Consider the following 22,004-nt stretch of genomic DNA (forward strand, 5'->3'; position numbering starts at 1 on the left):
ATACATATGTACATACATATGCTTGTAGGAGCAGGTATTATATGTTAATAAGTATGCGCATGCGAAACAAACGAAGCTCGTAAAATATAAAACCATAAAGAAATCCTAACGATAAATTTGAACTGCCAACATTATGATTGCTCAAGAATTAAACAATACAACCAACGACCTTTACTAATAAAAAATCCATCGAAGCAAGAAAAAAGGAAATGTAAATGCCAAGCCAATGATGAAAAAAAGAAATGAATCAAAAAGCATTTAAAAGATTTTTTTTATATTTAAAGTGTGAATTTGTATCTGTGCCTATTCTTAAGGGCAAAACAAAAACAAACGTGCTATAAGTTTATAGGGGTTGAGCAGCTCTGATAATGAGTGTTCTGATTTCTTTCAAGATAGGTCAATTCTTCTTCCAGTTATAGCTGCCGAAACTTTGAAGAAGGATGATGAAAAAAGGGTTGATGCCACGCCCACTTTCTAATATTTAAAATTTTTAATTTTCATCAATTTCTTGTCATAATGGAACTTTGGAAGTAAAATAGCATTTATATAGAGTAATTTTTCTCAAACATATTGCCTATTATATGCGGCTACGGGCCTTTAAAATTTTTTTACATAGAAATGGCCTTGAGCTGATTTTGTCCATATTATTTAGGTTCACTCCCTATGACAATAATCGACCGAGTTTTGCGATGACAACGGTTTTTCATTATTTCAAAAATTTATTTGATTAGAAGTGGCCGAACATTTTAGAACATTTAAACTATGGGTTAGTATTTTAATCTACTCATGAAATTTGGTTATTGTTTATTGAATAATAACGATTTTGGTGCTTTTAAAAACTTTCTTTATATATATATAGTGGGCTGGTTATCGTCCGATTCCCTCATTTCAAATCGCGATGGAAACTAGTGCGCAAGAACCCACATACCAAATTTCAATGCAATATCTCAAATATCTTACTCAAGTTATCGTGTTCACAGAGGTATGGATGAACGGATGGACGGACATGTCCTCTCTCGACGAACAAAAAGCACGCTCTACATGTCCTGATACATGGTTCGGAATCATGGACGGTGTCGAGAGAAAATAAGATGGCTCTTGAAGTGTTCTAGAGAAAAGTTCTTCAGGAGGTTTATGGTCCTGTCCGTGGTGTAGATGGCGAGTATCGAATGAGGTATAATGATAAGCTGTATGAGCTTTACGCAGATATGACAATAGTGCAGCGAATAATTACCCAAAGGCTTCGCTGGCTGCCCCATGTCATGCGAATTGTCGAAGACGCTCCGGCCAGGAAAGTATTTCAGTCGACTCCGCACTTGGGAAGCAGAGGACGGTGATACCTCTACTGAGCCAGGTGGAGGAAGACTTGAAGACTCCCTTGGTGCTTCCAATTGGCGTAAGCTATTGCGAAATAGAGATGGTGGCGCTACTTGTTGCGAAACGGCAAAAATCGCTTAGGTGGTTAAGCGCCAATTAATGATGATGATTATTTTGATATATGGAAGTCTTTACTTATGTCGACTGGTTTATGCCGCTGCCACATACCGTTATGCCTGCAAAACTAATATACTCTTGAAGTTTAGTACAAAAACAACTACTTTTTGAAATTATTATTAGGTTGCCTTTTTATCGTATAGGTAGATATATTGAAAAGAAAGAATGTTAACTTCAATATGCGATAAAACTCGACGTGGTAACTGACGTATACCTTAAGTTGTGGAGGGAACACTTCTCTTCTTTGCTAGCTATCGAGGGAGAAGCCTAACCCGATATCATAATCGCCGATGATTGAAAACACCTACCGGCTCCCCGAAGTGGGAATGGCAATATCCCGGCTATAAATTATGGGTCGCCTGGTAATATCGTCGAGCTGAAGCGAAGAGTTGGTAAAGAGCATGCCTCAGCTCCTGTACAAAATATCGTCAGATTAGCGCATCCCTCCAGGTTGGAATTTAAGTGTGCTCCCCCCAATCCACAAACCGAGCCAACTACCGGGGGAACAACCTGTTAGCGTATTGTGCGAAATACTGAAACGCATAGTCAACGAACCGATTGGACCTTATAACAGGGGCTTCTGACCTGGTAAATCTCTTATCGACCAGATCTTCACGATGCGATAGACCCTGGAGAAGACCCGTGATAGGAGAATCGACACTCTCCACCTTTTTATCGACTTCAAAGCAGCCTTTGATAGCGCTAATATAACTTGTTTGTATGCTGTTATGTCTGAAATTAAATTGACTGCAAAGTAAATAAGACTCTACCAAATGACGTTGAGCAACACCCCAACTACGTAAGGATTAGGAAGGACTTCTCGTAGGCTTCGACTCCCTTTCGTGCGATTTCTTCACCATAATGCTGGAGCAGCAGAACTAAATCGTAATGGTACAATCTATTATAGGAGCGTGACTGACATATAGCTACCTGAGAATACCGATGTCGAATGTGAAAATTTTCGATTTTACGATTATTGCAATTTCATAGTATACTCCTCATGCTCTATCGAATGGTACCATTAGTTTCTTCCTGAACGCTATAGATTTCCAGATATCCATCATTTTATCGTATGTCATATGATTTTAACGTCCTGTGTGTGTATTTTGTCGTATGTGCAACAAATAACGAACATACGACATTTTTATATTCAAATTGGTGATTTATTTTGTTCAGAATACAGTTGTCGTATGTCACACAATTTTAAATGCACTTATATACATTGAGCAAGTCAAGTAACAAAAACAGCAAATAGATGTGAGTTTAAATAAAAATATTGGTTTTGTTTATACTCCATACCATCTATTGCTTCTTTTGGTGAAGGAATCGAACCAATTAAAAGAAAATGTGATTTCACTTGTGGAAAATAACTACTTTGGCCGAAAAACGTTTTTAAAAGTAGGTACCGGTTATAGTATGCATTGAAATAGTTGCAATATAAAATTCAGTTAACTCTATTTTTGCTTGTTGCCGCGCTTAGTGAATTTTGTTTCAAACAGAAACAATGAATAGTTAAAAGGAGGGAAATACACTCACAATTTTGGCAGTTAAGTTCAATCGAAAAACGTTTATTTTATGCTAATTTTGTCAAACCAACAGTAATAAAACAAGAGTTTGCACTATTTTTTTCAACGCATAGTCAACGAACCGATTGGACCTTATAACAGCGGCTTCTGACCTGGTAAATCTCTTATCGACCATATCTTCACGATGCGATAGACCCTGGAGAAGACCCGTGATAGGAGAATCGACACTCCCCACCTTTTTATCGACTTCAAAAATTTTTTTTAAATACTTTGGGAATATCTGAAAGAAAACTCTATTATTGTTTCAAATTTTTGAATGACCCTGAACAAGGACTGCGAAATGAACGCAGAAAGCACCATGGTAGACCAAAACCCTCGCAGGACAAAATTGAAGAAGTAAAAGCCCACATTAATAGTTTCGCACTACTGCCGTTAAAGAACATCGCACAAGTATTTGGAGTGCAATTTAAATTTACAAAAAATTTATGATTTGTATAAGGAAAAGTGTGAATATCCTGTACGCATACATACATATAGGAGTGTATTTAATAATGAATTCAACTTGTCATTTTATAAGCCGAAAAAAGACCAATGCGATATGTGTGTTTACGCAAACGTCAATAAAAATATTTTAAATGAAAGTGAAATGACAACATAAAATGCAATGTATGCAAAAGACCCTATGCAAAGAGGAGCGAGATGCCGATCGCCGCAATAAAGGTCCCTATATTGCCGTTTTGTGTTACGATCTGGAAAATGTTTTCACTTTGTCCAGAATGTTCGCTTCCAATTGCTATTACCAGAGAAGACTGTGTGCGTGTCTATACTTTGACGGGAACTCTAGTTAAGTGCAATGGTGAAAAAATAACGTGCTGTGCCCTATGGAATGAATGTAGTGCTGGAAGAAGTGGTAATGATATAGCAAGCGCTCTTTTAAAAATTTTAGTCAACGTTGAGAACGACTACCGCGAAATAAAGAAAATTATATTATGGAGTGATTCCTGCATTACACAAAGTAGAAATAAAATAACTGCCACAGCTTTACTTTACTTCATATATCAAAGTCGTATTAAAGTGGCAATACAAAAATTTTCTGAGCCAGGGCACTCCCAGGTCCAAGAAGTGGACTGTGTATACAGTGTCATTGAGCGGCATTTAAAACATCTTGAGATTTCGAGTCAAACGGTATTGGTACGTCTCTTATGAAACGCTGTATTCGAAAGAGTGAAACTTAAAATTTTGAAACTAGAAAAAAATTACTTCAAAAATTTTGCGTTGAAAGCAAAAACACTATATTTTAAATCTATTCCATTTTCTAAAATAAAATATATTGAGTATAATATGGCAAGTTTATATCAAACCGGCTATCAGCTTTCGCATGGTGAAGTCGAGTTAATTTATAAAAACGTTAAACAAGAAAACCTCTGACGGATAAATCAAAATACACTGGACAACTTCATAGAAAAACAATTATCTGTTTTAAAACCTAAAAAACTCGTCGAAGGTAAAATAAAAGACTTAAAAAGTATGTTGTGTTACTTTGAAAAGGAGAACGACCGCAAATTTTATGAGGACCTCTTTCAGTAGCTTACATGCATTGTTATTCTTACATATTTATCAATCATTTGAGGTGTTGCTCACAGTTTTATTTTACTTTCAATAAAGAACGTATTGTAGTGAAAACCAATAATTTTATTATTTGAAAATTCTCCTTCTTGATAATGATAATAACTAATAATTTTTTTATTTATTTATTTTTTTGTTATTTTTTTATTCTTTTTTTGTATACATATATATTTTGATGTCTTTTTCCTGGGGCTTTCGGTATGAAGGCCAGCACACTGTCATACCATACAAGGGCGACCACTTATCCTAAGCGCCCATTTGATTAAAACTGAGTTAATTGCATTTTTTGAAACTTTAGCATCATACCTATCTTGTGGTTCATAGACGTCTATAGATATATTCACCTGACCTTTCGTCGCATCTTTTGAATGACAGTATTGTCATATTTTGTTTCTTCCATCGGATCAAATTCTAATTACATCGCCAAACGTCCTAAGTAATTTTCTTCAAACAATTAATATGTATCTTTATATTCATACATAGTATATTCATATTTCTAATATGCTTTTTGTCGTATGTTCAATGGATTTTTTTTTTTTTTGTAAAAAAATGTAAGATACGACAAATGTATTCTGGAGAAATACGCTAATAACATCTTTGCTATAATAGTACAGTTAATTTGACTAAGCCTGATGAGAGTGCAATACTCAGTCCACAATTAGTCCGAAATTTGAGAAAATATACAGCGCCATTTTGTAAATATTACTGTTGAACTTAAAAAGTCGTCTCCTGAAAAATCCAGATTTGTAACATACGACATTCGTATTCTGAGGTAGCGATATGCCGATGATATTGATATTATTAGCCTCAACAAATGGGCCGTGAGTTCTGTCTTGTTTTGATTAGAAAAAATGGCAACAAAGTGGGTCCAGCGGTAAATGAGAACAAGGCAAAGTACTCGTTGTCATCCAAGAAAGAGTTGGCGCATTCGCACCTTGGCAGCCACGTCATTGGTGACGGATATAAATTCGAGACTGTGAAGGATTTCGCTTATTTGGGAACCATCATACCTGTCCTGATGTATGGGCCCTTCGATGGCTCCAGAGAAAAGCGTTCCAGCCATAGACTCGCACCTGTATATTCGAAAATTAGGCGTTGGTTGATAATTCGATTTGTTGATTACGCTTCAATGAATCTTTTATTTTTGTTAATATGTTTATTGCATTAATAGCTGGAGAACTTTAATAAAATTAGGTTACTAGACGAAATGAAATAAGCTATTGCGGAAAATTTTTCAGATAAGCAGCGTAAACGAGCATACGTAAATAATCTTTTCCATTTCTCTAAAAAGCAAAAAAAAAATAAATAAAAAGTAAATAACAATATGTACATACTGGAAACAAAATAAACGCATTCATTTAGAAATTATATAAAACACACAGTTATTCCCTCAGCATGACACCATTGCATAATTAAATGCTATCCATTTGGATGAACGGTCCATGCGGAGCAAGCACATTGAGGTGAAGGTCACAGCTATAAAACTTAGGCACACAAATTCAATTAACAGCTGAATCTTTAAGTTATATTCATAACAATTGAATGTTTTAAATTGAGAATACTTTTCTATTGAATGATATTTACAGAATAATCAAACAGAGATAGAATATTGATGCGCTCTGTTATGTGGGTATTAAATTTAAATAATTTCATTTAAGGCATCACTGTATGTGAATATCTTAGCTCTAAGATACTTTTGATTTTTTTTCAGCCAAATTTGGACAAACTTAGTAGCAGTGTACGGGTATAAGGAATGTACCGAAGGGTTCGAAATTTTCAACTCATCTTTTTTGTCTTTTTTACTTAATTTTTATGAACATGAAATAGCATTATTATAGCCTTGATTCGCTGTTGAAAGTTAGTAAGTAAATATATAAAATATTTGGTTTTTATTTATGCGTTGCCTTGAGCTCGAAAAATTGAATAACGTACTCTACCGTTATGTAAAGGGCGTTATAAAGCGGCACCGCTTTCAGAGAACCCAAGCCTTAACCCAAAATTAAATACCCAGAGCTTCTATCCATTCATTTAGCTTCAGATTTGGAGACCAAGTATTATCAAAATTGAAGGTGTTATTAATCGCATTTGCCCACTTTTATTAAAAATATAGTTTTTTTTTTTAATGAAATTAGTGCACAGAGGTTTTTTAGGACAGGTGAATTTTTCTTCCAGTTATAAGCCGCCTCGAAACCTAGCAGAAACATATCTCAAAAAAGGGCGCTTTTCGTTTTTGAGTCGACGTGTTCCACATTAGAGTGGTGTGTTATTTTCACTACGCTATCACATCTTCATAAGAAAACGTATCACAACACCGGATATTAATATAGCGTTGCCAGATTTAGAAATCGAAAAAAATACGTTGGGGCAAACTAAACAGTAGAAAACACAATCAAACAGTACATTTCTTATGAAACAAAAATATCAAAATATTGATATGATTTATGTGTTTTTTTAAACAATTTGACCTTTCGCCCTTTTTATATTCGTAAAAACGACATATCTTACATAAACTAGCGCATTCAAAGCTTTATAATTTGAATTCCTTTGTTAAGATAATTGAAAGTTCTAATTTTTATATGGCTCATCGTAACGCCCCGTTTATTACCTTTTCACTTTATTTTAACTTAAGATTCTTATCTTTTATTCAAGTTATTTGAAATAAGTCACCAATTAAAATATCATTTTTTATATTAGTGTAACAATACAATATATGTATAAATATTTTTCTTTTACGCTTTTTTTCAGATGTCCCTACAAAAGCTATGTGAAAATACAAATTCAGGTTATGTCAGCTCTGAAGAAACCGATTCACTGCTTGTGTCGAATACTCCAAAATGTAAGTCCTCGGTACTACGTCACATAAAAATGAGCTCAGCCAATGGACCAACATCGAACATGAACTCCTCATCGGCTGGAAAGCCGGCTCTAATACGCCAAGACCGCACCTCCACCTATTTAACGAGTCCACAACTTTCCCAGCAAACTCGCATAGGTTCGGAGGAAAGCGTGCGTGGCGTGATTGGCAGCACTGGCGGCGGAGGAGAAGATGATCTCGAACAAGGCCTACGACCGACAACAGTGCCTGACATTGAAGTTCATGAAGACGACCAAACTAGGCAACAGTCAATACAAAAGAAATTGGATTCGAACCATTTTAAACAGCAACAATCACAAGCAAACTCACGTACACAGTTGCAGCAACAACACTCACAACCAACCATATCAATAACAAATTTAAATACGTATCAGTTGACGCAAGAGTTAGCACATCCGCAAAGTAATCCGAATTTCGGATCATCATCATATCAAAATCTATCATGTGGCATACCATCAGGTGCCCAAAATCGTTGTCGCGCTTGTCGCAATTGTAGTCGACGAGCTTCAACAACGCCTATTTCAACAACGGTCAATCTCGGCATGGACCGCTCAACATCGAAAGACAGTGTCCGAAGTGCCTTTCAACAGGGTAACCTGTGCATATCCAGTTCGACGATGCAACAAAATGCTCCGCCATCTGTTCTCGTTACTTCGTCACCAACGAATGGATCACGCATAATACGACAAAGTTCTCAGCCAGAGTCGAGTACTGCTGCAATTTGTTGTGGAGCTCATAGTTCTTGCGGTCATTCGCATACAGTTCCAAACGTTTCACTTAAGTTGCTACGTGATAGTGCAACGGATGGATTTGCAGGAATTGCTGCTGATTCATTGCGTATAAATGGTGGAATGCGACCATTCAAGCAGGTAAGAAAATTTATCATTCTTAAATATTCGCATACATCGCACAAACGCTCATTTCTATTATTTACATTTGATATTTTCCTACTTGTAAATAATGACTGTAAACGAACCTACAAATGGAGAGACCGAACACTGTCTGAAAATATGCTGAACATATGGGGAGCATTAACTCAATAATTGTGAAAGCAGATTAGAAGTAGATTATTAATCGACAATTTATCTGAAACGGAATGCATAAGTAAATACAAAAGTAATTTGCGGAATAAACTTGGCAGTTCCTTATCTTAGCTCACCTCTTCTAAAATTTTTGGACGAGTTTTAGCAGTTGTGAACTAAAAAAGTAAAGAATTACCATCAACTTTTTGCCAATAAGGAATGTTTCAAAATATTAAAAATATAACAAAATATATTTTAGTGTGGCAGTATGAAAAGAAAGAGTTCCGATTATTCCAAATTAATAACTTAACACAAGTATAGGTTATCCGGGAAAGATTTCATGAATACTTAAACAAGAAAGAGCGTTCCGAAGTATCACAGGCTAATTTGGCCTACGAGATACAATCTTTCCTGAATTTCTTATGAATGTGATCTGGTTTTTTTTAAAGGATGGTAATTCTTTGACAGTAAGATTTGGAATGAGGAATTGTATTCTAAATCAAAATATATTTGAAATAAATAAATCTCGCACCAAAGTATAGTTACTTATTCGGGAAATTCACAAGAGCGTCGTATTCATGTAAAAATTTAAGAATTGAGTTATTTCCATAGTTTCCAATATAAAATTTGATTAAAACCTAGCACATACGGCGAATAGGCGACCTTGTGAATTGCCTAATTGATATAATTCAGGAAAAGTTCTAAAAGCGATACCGATATAACTTAAAATATCCCCAGTTTGTTTGTGAAGAATTAACCTCGTAACCATCCCAGCCTGTGCCAAAAAAGTGCCACAACCCACTTATTCTGAACGCATTCAAAAACGGCATCGAAATCATATGGAAATACCGCAAAAGCAAGTCTCACAATTGCAACGAAATCACTCCTAGGTTATCTATTGGGATTGCCACCATCATTTAACATTTATGTAGTTTCTCATGTTCATAGCGACTCAAACAGTCAGTTTTGTCTCATACGACTGGGAAGGCCAGTCAGTATACTGGCGGCAGCAAACTTTGGCTTAGTAGCTGACTTTGCGCCAATCGGTCACACTACGGGAATTTAAATAGTTTTCCACCTGTTCCTTCTAGCGGAGTGGAGCCGCCATCTTCCTCTACTTTAATTGGCGGGTTCCGATAAAAATACTTTCTTAGCCGGAGCATCATCTTTCTTCGCATCACATGGCATGGCTAGCCGCTGCGTTTTAATTCGAAAGGACTTCGGGGATTCAATGGGTTGTGTAGCGCAATATATAGCTTCTCCAACCCAATTGTCAACCTCACCTTCGAGCGGCGAATGCCGTTTCACTAACAGACGAGGCTCTGGTGACCCCGACCCAGAGCTCCTCACGGAACTTGGGGGTGGGGAGGGAGGTATGGCCTGAAGGTTTAATGTGGCCATATAAATCGTTCCCGAGATGGTAGGGCTATGTTAATGGTGCTATGTTAACGGAGCGTGCCGGATCTGCCGGATCTGTATCCGGCAAAGGACCATCACATCGATAACACTCTCCAAAGCCTTCGGGGAGTAACCTTATCGCTACAACAGCAACAACATCTTCTACGTCGGTACGCGCCATCGCCAGCTAGTAGAGGTCCGTAAATCTTTCGAAGAACACTCCCAAAATCGTTTCATGTTGTCATGGTTCATGCTTCTGCACCATAAAGCAGGACGAGTACGATAAGTGACTTGTAGAGTATGACTTTCATTTGCCGAGAGAGTAACTAACTTTTCAATTGCCTACCTCAGCATTTGTTACAAAAGCGCCCAATCTCATAACTTAGTTGAATAACGATTATCTCAGATTTTTTTTTTCATATAACCTTATCACCTGTCAAATGTATTGAATTTATGCTGAAACAAACTCTGAGATAGAGCGTTTTTGGAGAAAGCTCTGAAATACGGCATTCTTCAAAACAATATCTTTATAATTTCACAAAATATTTAGTAAAAAATTCATAATTTTCCCCAAAATTTTTCGTATTTACAAATTTAGTAACACTACTAATATACTACTTAAGGTAGTTTTCTACTACAATCTTCCTTGCAGGGTATTGAATTATTCCTCGCTTTTCTTGCTTTGTAAAAGGAACCCCTTATGTTTTTTAAATGTAAGCTCTGCAGACATTAAAAAACAACCCTCTAGTGATTTAATCATGGGATTGAATATCGCTTGTATTTTGGAATCGATTTATTTTTAATTTGCATAACCATAAAAAAAACGTCGACTCCGCATTTCCTTACATACATTGAAACAATCAGAACTATTTGCATATATAAGAATTAAACAACAATTCTCCTCTAGGGTGTTCTACTAATGCCCCGAACATTGTCGGAGAGCCGAAAATTACGCCTAAGAAGAGCTTTCACAGAAGCAACTAACGAAACCCTGCAATGCTCCAAAATGGTATTTAAACAAAAACTTACAAATTATAGATTTTCACACAATTCCCCTTTACTTAGTTACATTTGAGCCCTTTGTATGCCTTATCAAAATGCACCGTTAAGCTAGATTGCTGTTTAAAAATGTTAAATAATAGAATAAATAAATTAATATTTCATCAAAATTGTAATTGCATAAAATGTAGTCAAGTGAATACCCCAATTGCGCATATTCACTGTACCAAGCACCCTTCTGATAAATTATATAAAAATATCATTGCTTTAATCCAAGTTTATGGCACCAGCTTTTGTTTGCATTTGCTGCGTCCTTCACTGCATTCCCTGCTTGTAATACCGTTAGCTGTACCTGCATGTAATTCATAACGCTTTGAACCCATTAAATAATAACACGGGACAACAAAATAAAAGCACTTTCTTGCAACAGAGTAATCATGGTATTTTTCATTTAGATCCTTCTCGCTGAACATATAGTCTAGCATGTCTGAGCTATTTTTTATTTGTACTTAAAAATTTGTGGGCATTTTTGATGAAGTTTTAAAAGATCTAGAAGAGTTACAACTTTAATGTCGAAGAAAATATTGCTTCCTGTAAGAAGCTTAAGATTTCATACAGGAACTTTAACTCCTCAGGATTAGTCTTTCAATAATTTTTTTATACTCAGTTGAGCAGAGCTCACAGAGTATATTAACTTTGATTGGATAACGGTTGGTTGTACAGGTATAAAGGAATCGAGATAGATATAGACTTCCATATATCAAAATCATCAGTATCGAAAAAAAATTCGATTGAGCCACGTCCGTCCGTCCGTCCGTCTGTCCGTTAACACGATAACTTGAGTAAATTTTGAGTTATCTTGATGAAATTTGGTATATATGTTCCTGGGCACTCATCTCAGATCGCTATTTAAAATGAACGATATCGGACAATAACCACGCCCACTTTTTCGATATCGAAAATTTCGAAAAATCGAAAAAGTGCGATAATTCATTACCAAATACGGATTAAGCGATAAAACTTGGTAGGTGAGTTGAACTTATGACGCAGAATGGAAAACTAGCAAAATTTTGGACAATGGGCGTGGCACCGCCCACTTTTAAAAGAAGGTAATTTAGAAGTTTAGCATGCTGTAATTTGGCAGTCGTTGAAGATATCATGATGAAATTTGGCAGGAACGTTACTCTTATTACTATATGTCTGCTTAATAAAACTTAGCAAAATTGGAGAACGACCACGCCCACTTTAAAAAATTTTTTTTTTAAACTCAAATTTTAAAAGAAAAGTTAATATCATTACAGTATATAAGTAAATTATGTCAACATTCAACTCCAGTAATGTTATGTTGCAACAAAATACAAAAATAAAAGAAAATTTCAAAATGGGCGTGGCTCCGCCCTTTTTCATTTAATTTGTCTAGGATACTTTTAATGCCATAAGTCGAACAAAAATTTACCAATCCATGGGAAATTTGGTAGAGGCTTAGATTCTAGGACGATAACTGTTTTCTGTGAAAAAGGGCGAAATCGGTTGAAGCCACGTCCAGTTTTTATACACAGTCGACCGTCTGTCCTTCCACTCGGCCGTTAACACGATAACTTGGGCAAAAATCGATATATCTTTACTAAACTCAGTTCACGTACTTATCTGAACTCACTTCGCATTGGTGTAAAAAATGGCCGAAATCCGACTATGACCACGCCCATTTTTCGATATCGAAAATTACGAAAAATGAAAAAAAAATGCTATAATTATATACCAAATACGAAAAAAGGGGATGAAACATGGTAATTGTATTGGTCTATTGACGCAAAATATAACTTTAGAAAAAAACTTGGTAAAATGGGTGTGACACCTACCATATTAAGTAGAAGAAAATGAAAAAGTTTTGCAGGGCGAAATCAAAAGCCCTTGGAATCTTGGAAGGAATACTGTTCGTGGTATTACATATATAAATAAATTAGCGGTACCCGACAGATGATGTTCTGGATCACCCTGGTACACATTTTGGTCGATATCTCGAAAACGCCTTCACATATACAACTAACGGCCACTCCCTTTTAGAACCCTCATCAATACCTTTAATTTGATACCCATATCGTACAAACACATTGTAGAGTCACCCCTGGTCCACCTTTATGGCGATATCTCGAAAAGGCGTCCACATATAGAACTAAGGCCCACTTTTTTCATATACTCATTAACACCTTTCATTTGATACCCATATCGTACAAAAAAATTCTAGAGTCACCCCTGGCTCTCCTTTATGGCGATATCTCGAAAAGACATCCACCTATAGAACTAAGGCCCACTCCCTTTTAAAATACTCATTAGCACCTTTCATTTGATACCCATATCGTACAAACAAATTCTAGAGTCACCCCTGTTCCACCTTTATGGCGATATCTTGAAAAGGCGTCCACCTATATAACTAAGGCCCACGCCGTTTTAAAATACTCATTAACGCCTTTCATTTGATACCCATATTGTACAAACAAATTCTAGAGTCAACCCTGGTCCACGTTTATGGCGATATCCCGAAAAGGCGTCCACCCATAGAACTAAGGCCCACTCCCTTTTAAAACACTTATTAACACTTTTCGTTTGATACCCATATTGTACAAACGCATTCTAGAGTCAAACCTGGTCCACGTTTATAACGATATACCGAAAAGGCGTTCACCTATAGAACTAAGGCCCACTCCCTTTTAAAATACTCATTAACACCTTTCACCTTGATACCCATATCGTACAAACATATTCTAGAGTCACCCCTGGTGCACCTTTATGGAGATATCTCGAAAAGGCGTCCACCTATAGAACTAAGGCCCACTCTCTTTTAAAATACTCATTAACACCTTTCTTTTGATACCCATATCGTACAAACAAATTCTAGAGTCAACCCTGATCCGCCTTCATGGCGATATCCCTAAATGGCGTCCACCTATAGAACTCTGGCCCACTCCCTCATAAAATACACTTTAATACCTTTCATTTGATACACATGTCATACAAACACATTCCAGAATTACCCTCGGTTCATTTTCCTACATGGTTATTTTCCCTTATGTTGTCACCATAGCTCTCAACTGAGTATGTAATGTTCGGTTACACCCGAACTTAACCTTCCTTACTTGTTTACCCATGAAGTTGAATTGCCGAGTGATTTTTTAGCAACATGCTTCATCAACGCATGGCAACTTCCTGCCGATTCCGGGAAAAAGGTGAAAAAGTGGATAAAGTTGGTATTACTTATTTTATAAGCTTTAACTCTTCAGGATTCTGCACACATGGCTATGCAAATTGAGAGTACAGCAGACGAGGTTCGATAAACAACTGAGAGCTACCATGGTTACTTTGTTGCAAAAGTGCTGTTGTACAGTGTAATTACAATGAATTTATTATGAATCTTCCAATCAAATATAAAATGATCGACGACCAAAAATATCATTGCTATTCTTGTAATATTTATCTTGTCTTTTTAAGTAGGTAGTATTTAAGTTTCAGTCGACTATTCGTGATTATGATCATAGTAACTACAATTATGTTTCGCATTTTACTTATACATATGTACATAAAAACGAAAATATGAAGAGACTAATTTTATATAAGGAGCACTCGCTTTACTCTGATTGTGAACCTAAAATTCTGTGGAAACAAATTAAATTTCAACTGATAACATTAACCACAACTATTAATTTGGAAATATGTATGTCGCAGCTTATACTCTGAAATTAGGTTAGGTTGAATTGGCCGGTCCGTGGGACCTCACATAGGCTGAATGTGTCCATAGTGTTACCAGAAGTTTGCTCAACGACTATACTGAAAAATCCTATTTTAAAACAGGAGTTATATTATAAAAGAAATGGCGGCCGCCGTGATATGTTGGTATCAAGCTCCGTCTACCACAGCAAAGGTCCTTGGTTCAAGTCCCGCAAGAAGCAAGAACCAAAATTTATTTAAACGTTTTTTTATAATTAACAACAAGTTTTTCTAAGCGGGGTCTCCGTCGGCAGTGGTTGAGCGAACACCCTGGATGTATTTCAATGATAATTTGTCTGCCTTGCAGCTGCCGTTCGGTGTCGCATAAAGCACTTTGGTTCCGTCCGCTAATTTGTAGGAAAAATTTAAAAAGAAGCACATCGCAAATTGTGAGCGAAGCTCGAACTATCCCTCCCCTTGGCAAATACAAGAAGGTTTCTGGGATCTATCCTACTAGCTGGTCCTAGATGTGATAGCTGTGTCACTCCTAATAACTGGAGTATCATTTCCACCTACAGCCCGTACTTCCTATTGCCTAGTTTAAAATATGACGCCAGCAGGCGTGAGCTTCCAGTCCAGTATATATGTATGTCTCTCCCTATCTCTAGGGGTTGTGTAAATCCTAACACAATTTTGGATGTTGTGCTATGCGAGATTATTGCCTTTATTGTTTCTTGGCTATCAATATAAAAATTGACGCGGCTCCTGTTTAAGCTATTTTCCTCCAGTGCTTCTAATGCTTTGGTCACAGATAAAAAACTACTTTGCACGATATACCACTGCCGAGGGGGACCACGCAAAAAAGTACTTTTTCTAAATTATTTTAACCCTTTCGCCCCGACTTGTGCAGAGGTTTTGCTCAAACTTTAAATTAAATGAAGTTTGTAACTTACCTGTATTACGGTATTTTGGGGTGGGACATATTTATCCCAACAGGGTATAAACTACACACTTGTTATGTAATAAAATATGTATTGTAATTTTATTTATTTTATGAATGTGATGAAGCGAAACACTGCATAGAGAATGTCAAATTACAGGCACGGCAAATAATTTTTGTTCTTTTCTCGATTTTTCGACTGGCGCATGCGACGCATCAACGCACTGTTGCGCCTCTGCCGTTAAAGCATGGCAAAATCAAAAAAATCATGAAAGCGTTCGCTAAATCTAATACATGCTTCTAATAGAGAATTTTCCAGGGATCAAGAATATACAACTGATTTTTCACAGAAAATTATAGTTTACCAGGTAGAGCCGCTCAAATTTGACCAATTTTCAACATTGGGAAAAATTTGAAATTTTTCTTCTTTTTCGTTGTATTTAAAATGGTTTCGTGAATAACTAAGGTGGCCGGTTGTCGTTTTCTTGTATAGCAATTAAAGATAATTTAATTTAGGATTGAAACAAAAAAAAAAATTGTTTTTTTTTTTGGTAAAAGTTTGCGGATATACCTGTTTTTGGAAATGCCTATTTTTAGGCCCTTTTTAAAACTTTGATGGAAAAAACAAAAAAATTTTAAAACATATGCTCCGTCAAATTAACACTAGTTATTTGTGAAATATTTAGTTACCTAAATTCATAAAGTCTACCTGCGTCCAGCTGCAACTTCACTTTTTACATCAAATAAAGTTAAACAACCTTGGGCATAAATACGCGCCTGAGTAGGTATATATAATTCAGTACGGCCGTAAGGTCGTTTTAGTTATTGGAACTTGTTAACAACATACATTTTTTTAGTTACGAATTATATACCTGAAATTCATTTTAATAATTTGAGAAGGTATATAAAGCTATCCATCATACAATGCACATTATCATTCGTCTTTTGGAGATTAAGGAACTAAATATTCTGTTTACTTAAATAAAGTGAAAAGTATTTTTAAATATAGTTCACAGTTTAATATTTAGTCAGATACACTCGAAGCCAATTCTAATATGTATCTAGAAAACTCGAAACTATTTGCGGTGTTTAAATCTACAAAGTCAAGATGGGACTTCGTTGAGACTATTATGAAACAATTAGCGAGTGAAACAAGCATTAACGAAAAGGAAGGCCTGGAAGAAAAAATTGCTTTACAATACATTATGATAGAAAGAAAATGGAAGGACGTCTATCGTAGCAATTCAAAATTTCTAAGGAAGCATGAAAAGTGGCTAGCACGTCAACCAATCCAACTAGAGGGAGACCAACAAAACCCATAGAAGAGTATTCTACCTACACAAGGAAAAGGAAGCTGTCTGATACCAAAAAATCTATGGCCACGACTCATCTTTCAGAAGCACTGGCTATTAAATATAAAAAAGACGAAGAAAACGTGAAGTCCCATATAACAGAAGCAGTTGCGGTAGCAAGTGCAGTGCGACTGATGAGGATCAAAAACAGCATTCCCACACCACCAAATGCGCTACCTAGGAAATACACTCCCGAAGAAGCTTTGGCGCTGTTTATAGATCTCGGTTTAACGAAGAAAAAATATATCATATTGCGTAAGTCATTATTGCAACGTAATACAGATATTTTACCTGGATACAAAAAAATTACCCAAGCCAAGAAAGAAGCAGTTCCTCTAAGTCCCAAAATAACCGAAGTAACAGCTGAAATTGAGCTACAAAACCTAATGGATCATACGTCTACACGACTCCTTCAAAGTTTTACTGAAGAAAAGTTGAAATCACTGCCAAAGGAGCTAGCATTGATAACTAAGTGGGGCTGTGATGGATCATCAGGACAAAGCGCATATAATAGACGATGAAACAATTACAGATAGTGTTGCGACTAAACAACTTTTGGCTAAATTTACGAGGCTTTCGAAAGTATAAAGAACAGGCTTTACTGAGTTTTACAGAATTCGCTTTTATTATTTGTAACGTGTGAATATTGTTTAGTTTAAAATGAATAGTTAAATGCAATATATGGCGCACTTTTGCGCTTTACTAATAGTTATAAAGAAATTGTTTAAATTAGTTAAATTGGTAAATCGTTTCAACACAGCTTAGCTTAGTGGCGGTTTTGTTTGGTTTCGTTTGTTTTTATATCTTTTCGTGCCTCGTACGCGTCTGAATTCTCGTAGCAAACTAAACTCCTCGAAGGAACGTTTCGGTTAATTCAAACGCGCTTACATTTTTGGCACGGTTGCATTTTTGAGTATCAATACAGATAAGTTGCAATTTTTTGTATAAATAATAAGATAATTCAAATTCAGTTTCGAAGTGATTGACAAGCAGTTTCATTTAAATAAGATTTAAAATACTGTAACGTTCTTAAGGAATATTTCCGAGCATTCTATGGTTTAAACTGTAACATCCTCCCCCCCGTGATTCACGTCACTGGTAAGAGAATCACTACCAACGTCAAGTATTGCAATTTTGGATGCTGGCCTTCGTATGACTCCGGTTGATGTCTTAACTAAAACGGATCTGACTTGACCATCTGGAGCTGGCTTTGCCTCTGTGACGATGCCCCTTTTCCAGTGCCCTCGGCTTTCGTTGTCGTCGCAGATTATAACAACGTCACCTACCGCTATCGGCTTTACTCTCTTATACCATTTAGTACGACGTGTCAAAGTGGGAAGATACTCAAGTATCCACCTCTTCCAGAAGGTTTGCTTCAGTTGCTGCGCTATATGCCATTGTTTGCGCAGACATTTTTCGTATGAGAGTGCAGGAGTTTGTATTTCATTTGCGCACCCTAGCAAAAAATGATTTGGTGTTAGAGGTTCGGCGTCTTTGTTTTCTAGTGGAACATGTGTTAATGGACGCGAATTTATCAAATTTTCTGCTTCAATCAGTAGACTCTGTAACGTTTCCAACTGTGGCGCTCGTTCTTTAAGTGTGAATATTAAAACGCGTTTTACGCTTCTCACCATTCTCTCCCATGCGCCTCCTGCAGATGGATTGGCAGGTGTGTTGAAAACCCACTCAACTCCTCTACGATCGCATTCCGATTGCATGCCAACCTGCACACTTACCCAGTCTTCCTTGCTCGCGCCGACAAAATTTGTTCCCATATCGCTCCTAAGTCGCACCGGGACACCTCTTCGGTTTACAAAATTACGACAGACAATTATGGCGGAATCAGTCGACAGGTCCTTAGCTAGTTCTAAATGGATGGCTCTGATAGTTAAACAAGTAAAAAGCGCGACCCAACGTTTTTCTCGACGCCGGCCTATGGATACCAATATGGGCCCGAAATAGTCGACCCCTGAATACGTGAACGGGCGAACGAAGGGCGTAATTCGATCGCTGGGTACTTGGCCCATGATTGGTGGTTCAGGTACAGCTGATAAGTTTTTGCACATTTGACAATTAGCTTTAATTGACCTTAGTACTCGGCGTGCGCTTGGAATCCAAAACTTCCGACGTATTGCGCATAGTGCTGCATCAAAATTATGGTGATGGAAAACTTCATGATAGTGTTTGGCTATAAGGCGGGATATAGGGTGGTCTTTTGGCAGAATTATTGGTCGCCTAGTTGACAGTGGTAGACATTCTGCGTAATCAATCCTCCCGGCCAATCGTAATGTGCTTTTCTCATCTAATATTGGGCTGAGCTTAAAGAGAGAATTACATTTCGGAATTTGAGCACCCTTACGTAACAATTCTATCTCGGCAGCAAACACATTGTGCTGTACTAGTGCGCAAATCAGTAACTCAGTTCGCTTAATTTCATTTGCATTAACAAAATTTGACGCATATTCATAGCCTTTACCCTTGCGAAATTTTATTATAGCATATCGTACCCATGTCATTACTCTTAAAAACTTATAATAATTTGAATACTTGTTGAATGGGATTACCACGTCTGGTAAAGCTATCGTGTATATTTGCTTAGAGAGTCTCTCCTCTTGGCATTCGTTTTGATTAATATCGCTTGGCATTACTGGCCATTCAGTATCAGGTAATCTCAAAAAGTTAGGTCCATTTAACCACTTACCATTTCCAGAAAATGTTTTGATGCGCGTTGCATTATCGGCTGGGTTTTCTATACCTGGGACCCACCTCCACTGACTGGGTTCAGATGTTTGCAATACCTCAGCTATACGGTGTGCTACGAACTGCTTGTAGCATCTGGCATCGGACCTTATCCACTGCAGAACTATTTTTGAGTCTGACCAAAATATCACTTTATTTGGCTGAACGTCATGTCTATTGATGGCCGCTTCTTTCAACCTTATACCCAGGACAGCTGCTTGCAATTCAAGCCGTGGAATGGACAGGGGCTTGAGCGGGCTGCATCGGGATCGACCAGCTACAAACATAACTTCCGTGTTGTTTGTGTATTGAATGCGCCAGAAAGCGACGGCAGCAAATGCGATCTCGCTCGCATCGACAAAAACATGCAGTTGTATGTTAGCATTCGGGTTCAAAAAACTTACGCTATAGCATCTGGGCATCTTGAAATCTTCGATGGTGTTCAGTGTTTTGTACCACTGCATCCATTTCTTATAAATGTCCTCAGGGATTGGCTCATGCCAGTCAACGCTTCTGTGCCACAAGCTTTGCATTAGCACCTTTGCTCGTAAAACCATTCCACAAACAAAACCAAGTGGGTCGAATATCGACATAGTAACGCTTAACATTTCACCTTTCGTCGGTCGTCTACTATAGTCCAAAACAGCTTTTGGCACTTCTGAAAATGTTAGCTTGAATAAAAAATAATCTTCGTTTGGGTTCCAGTGCATACCCAGTACCTTTTCGGTAGCACCTTCACCTCGGCATATATAGTTATTTTGTTGCGTACACGATTGCGCATTGTTCGATACGGCTCGTATAAGCTCTTCTGAATTTGATACAAACCCTCTTATCTCGAAGCCAGCGCTGCTGTGGATGTCAATTACATCTTTGGTTACTTTAATACTTTCTTTGACGGTGTCAAAAATGTCCATGTAATCATCTACATAGTGCCTGTCGACGATGGCATCTACGGCTCTTGCGTTCATATTTCGATATTTTTCAGCATGCATATTTTTTATAAATTGCGCCGAGCAAGGGGAACTTATTGATCCAAATATCATTGCGCACATCACATATACTTCAGGTGCTTTTGATTGGTCGCCCTCTCTCCAAAGAAAGCTTTGCGCTCTTTGATCTTCTTTACGAATCAAGATCCGATGAAACATCTCGCGGATGTCACCACAAACTGCTACTTTACCCTGCCTAAACTTGCATAATATTGCTAAAAGCGATTTGGGTTGGTATTTTTCCGGCCCTTTCATTAAGGCACAGTTCAACGACATATTATTGATTTTTGATGCAGCGTCGAAAACAAGTCTGCGTTTGTTACCCTTATTTATGTTACATGTAGCAAAATGTGGTAAATACCACGTACGATCGGCACTTACACTTAATTCATCGGGGGAAAGCCGCTTCGTGTATCCCTTGTCTACATACTCGGCAATTTTTTCCTTGTACCACTTTCCATACTCTTGATCTCGTGCCATTTTTGCTTCAATTTGCTCTGAACGTTTTACGGCCGTACTGTAACTCTGCGGAAAATTTATATTATCTTTATTCCACAGTAAACCAGTTTCATACCTGCCGTTTACATAATTTGTTGTCTGTTGCAATAAATTTTCGGCTCTTATATCTACTTCTGATTTTACAATTGGCGATTTTACAACTTCAAACTTTTCTGCAGCAAAATATTCTGACATCTGTTTGTTTATTTCATACAGTTGTGTGTAATCAATATTCACGTGACCAACTGTGACGTCATTAGAGCGATATTCGTTCGATCCAAATAGTGTCCAACCTACCATTGTTTTGTGGACTGCAAAACCATCATCTAAATTGACATGTTTACTTGTTCTTATTAAATCTGCATGCGAAAGTCCAATTAGAATTTGTGGTGTTACATTGTTATAATCTGTGATTGGTATATTTCTCAGCTGTTCGTGACGTTGCATGAATTCGCTCAAGTTCAACGATTGCTGTGGTAGATACAACTTCTTTGTTGTACGAACTCCCCTCATTTGATAACTCGGTGCTGCTTCATTTATGCCGCCGATCTCAAACGATACTTGCCGCGACTGTTCGCTCATACTTTTATTTCCAATCCACTTCAGCCGAAGTAAATCGGTTTTGCCTTTGAGGCCAATGGCGTCTGCTGCCTTTTCTTCTAACAGCGATATTTTTTCGCCTTCGTCTATAAAAGCAATAACATTGATTTCTCCTTTTGGACCTTTTATTTTTACAGGCAAATATTTTAGGAGTGTTTGTTTACGTTGTGGTGAATTCGACATTTGGTCAAATGGTTGCTTTGGATTCAAATACATTGTAGCGACAGCTGTTTCAACTGATGAA

General features: G+C 37.1%; 1 protein-coding gene across 8 annotated transcripts in view; it reads left to right on the top strand.

Moving 5' to 3' along the window:
- Positions 1-22,004, top strand: part of SK (small conductance calcium-activated potassium channel) — a 591,679-nt gene that overhangs the window by 107,700 nt on the left and 461,975 nt on the right. For 7 of the 8 annotated variants that reach the window (XR_010952625.1, XR_010952626.1, XM_067782017.1 and 4 more), the window contains exons 2-3: positions 7,392-8,390; positions 10,849-10,950. Coding sequence is in view for 6 of the 8 variants with exons in the window: in XM_067782017.1 (XP_067638118.1) it covers positions 7,392-8,390; positions 10,849-10,950 (1,101 nt within the window). In the remaining 2 variants the exon portion in view is untranslated. The remainder of the gene's footprint in view (positions 1-7,391; positions 8,391-10,848; positions 10,951-22,004) is intronic. The other variant, XM_067782023.1, reaches the window with a different exon arrangement.

This window comes from Eurosta solidaginis, chromosome 4 (genome assembly GCF_040869045.1).
Source record: "Eurosta solidaginis isolate ZX-2024a chromosome 4, ASM4086904v1, whole genome shotgun sequence".
NCBI lineage: Eukaryota > Metazoa > Arthropoda > Insecta > Diptera > Tephritidae > Eurosta > Eurosta solidaginis.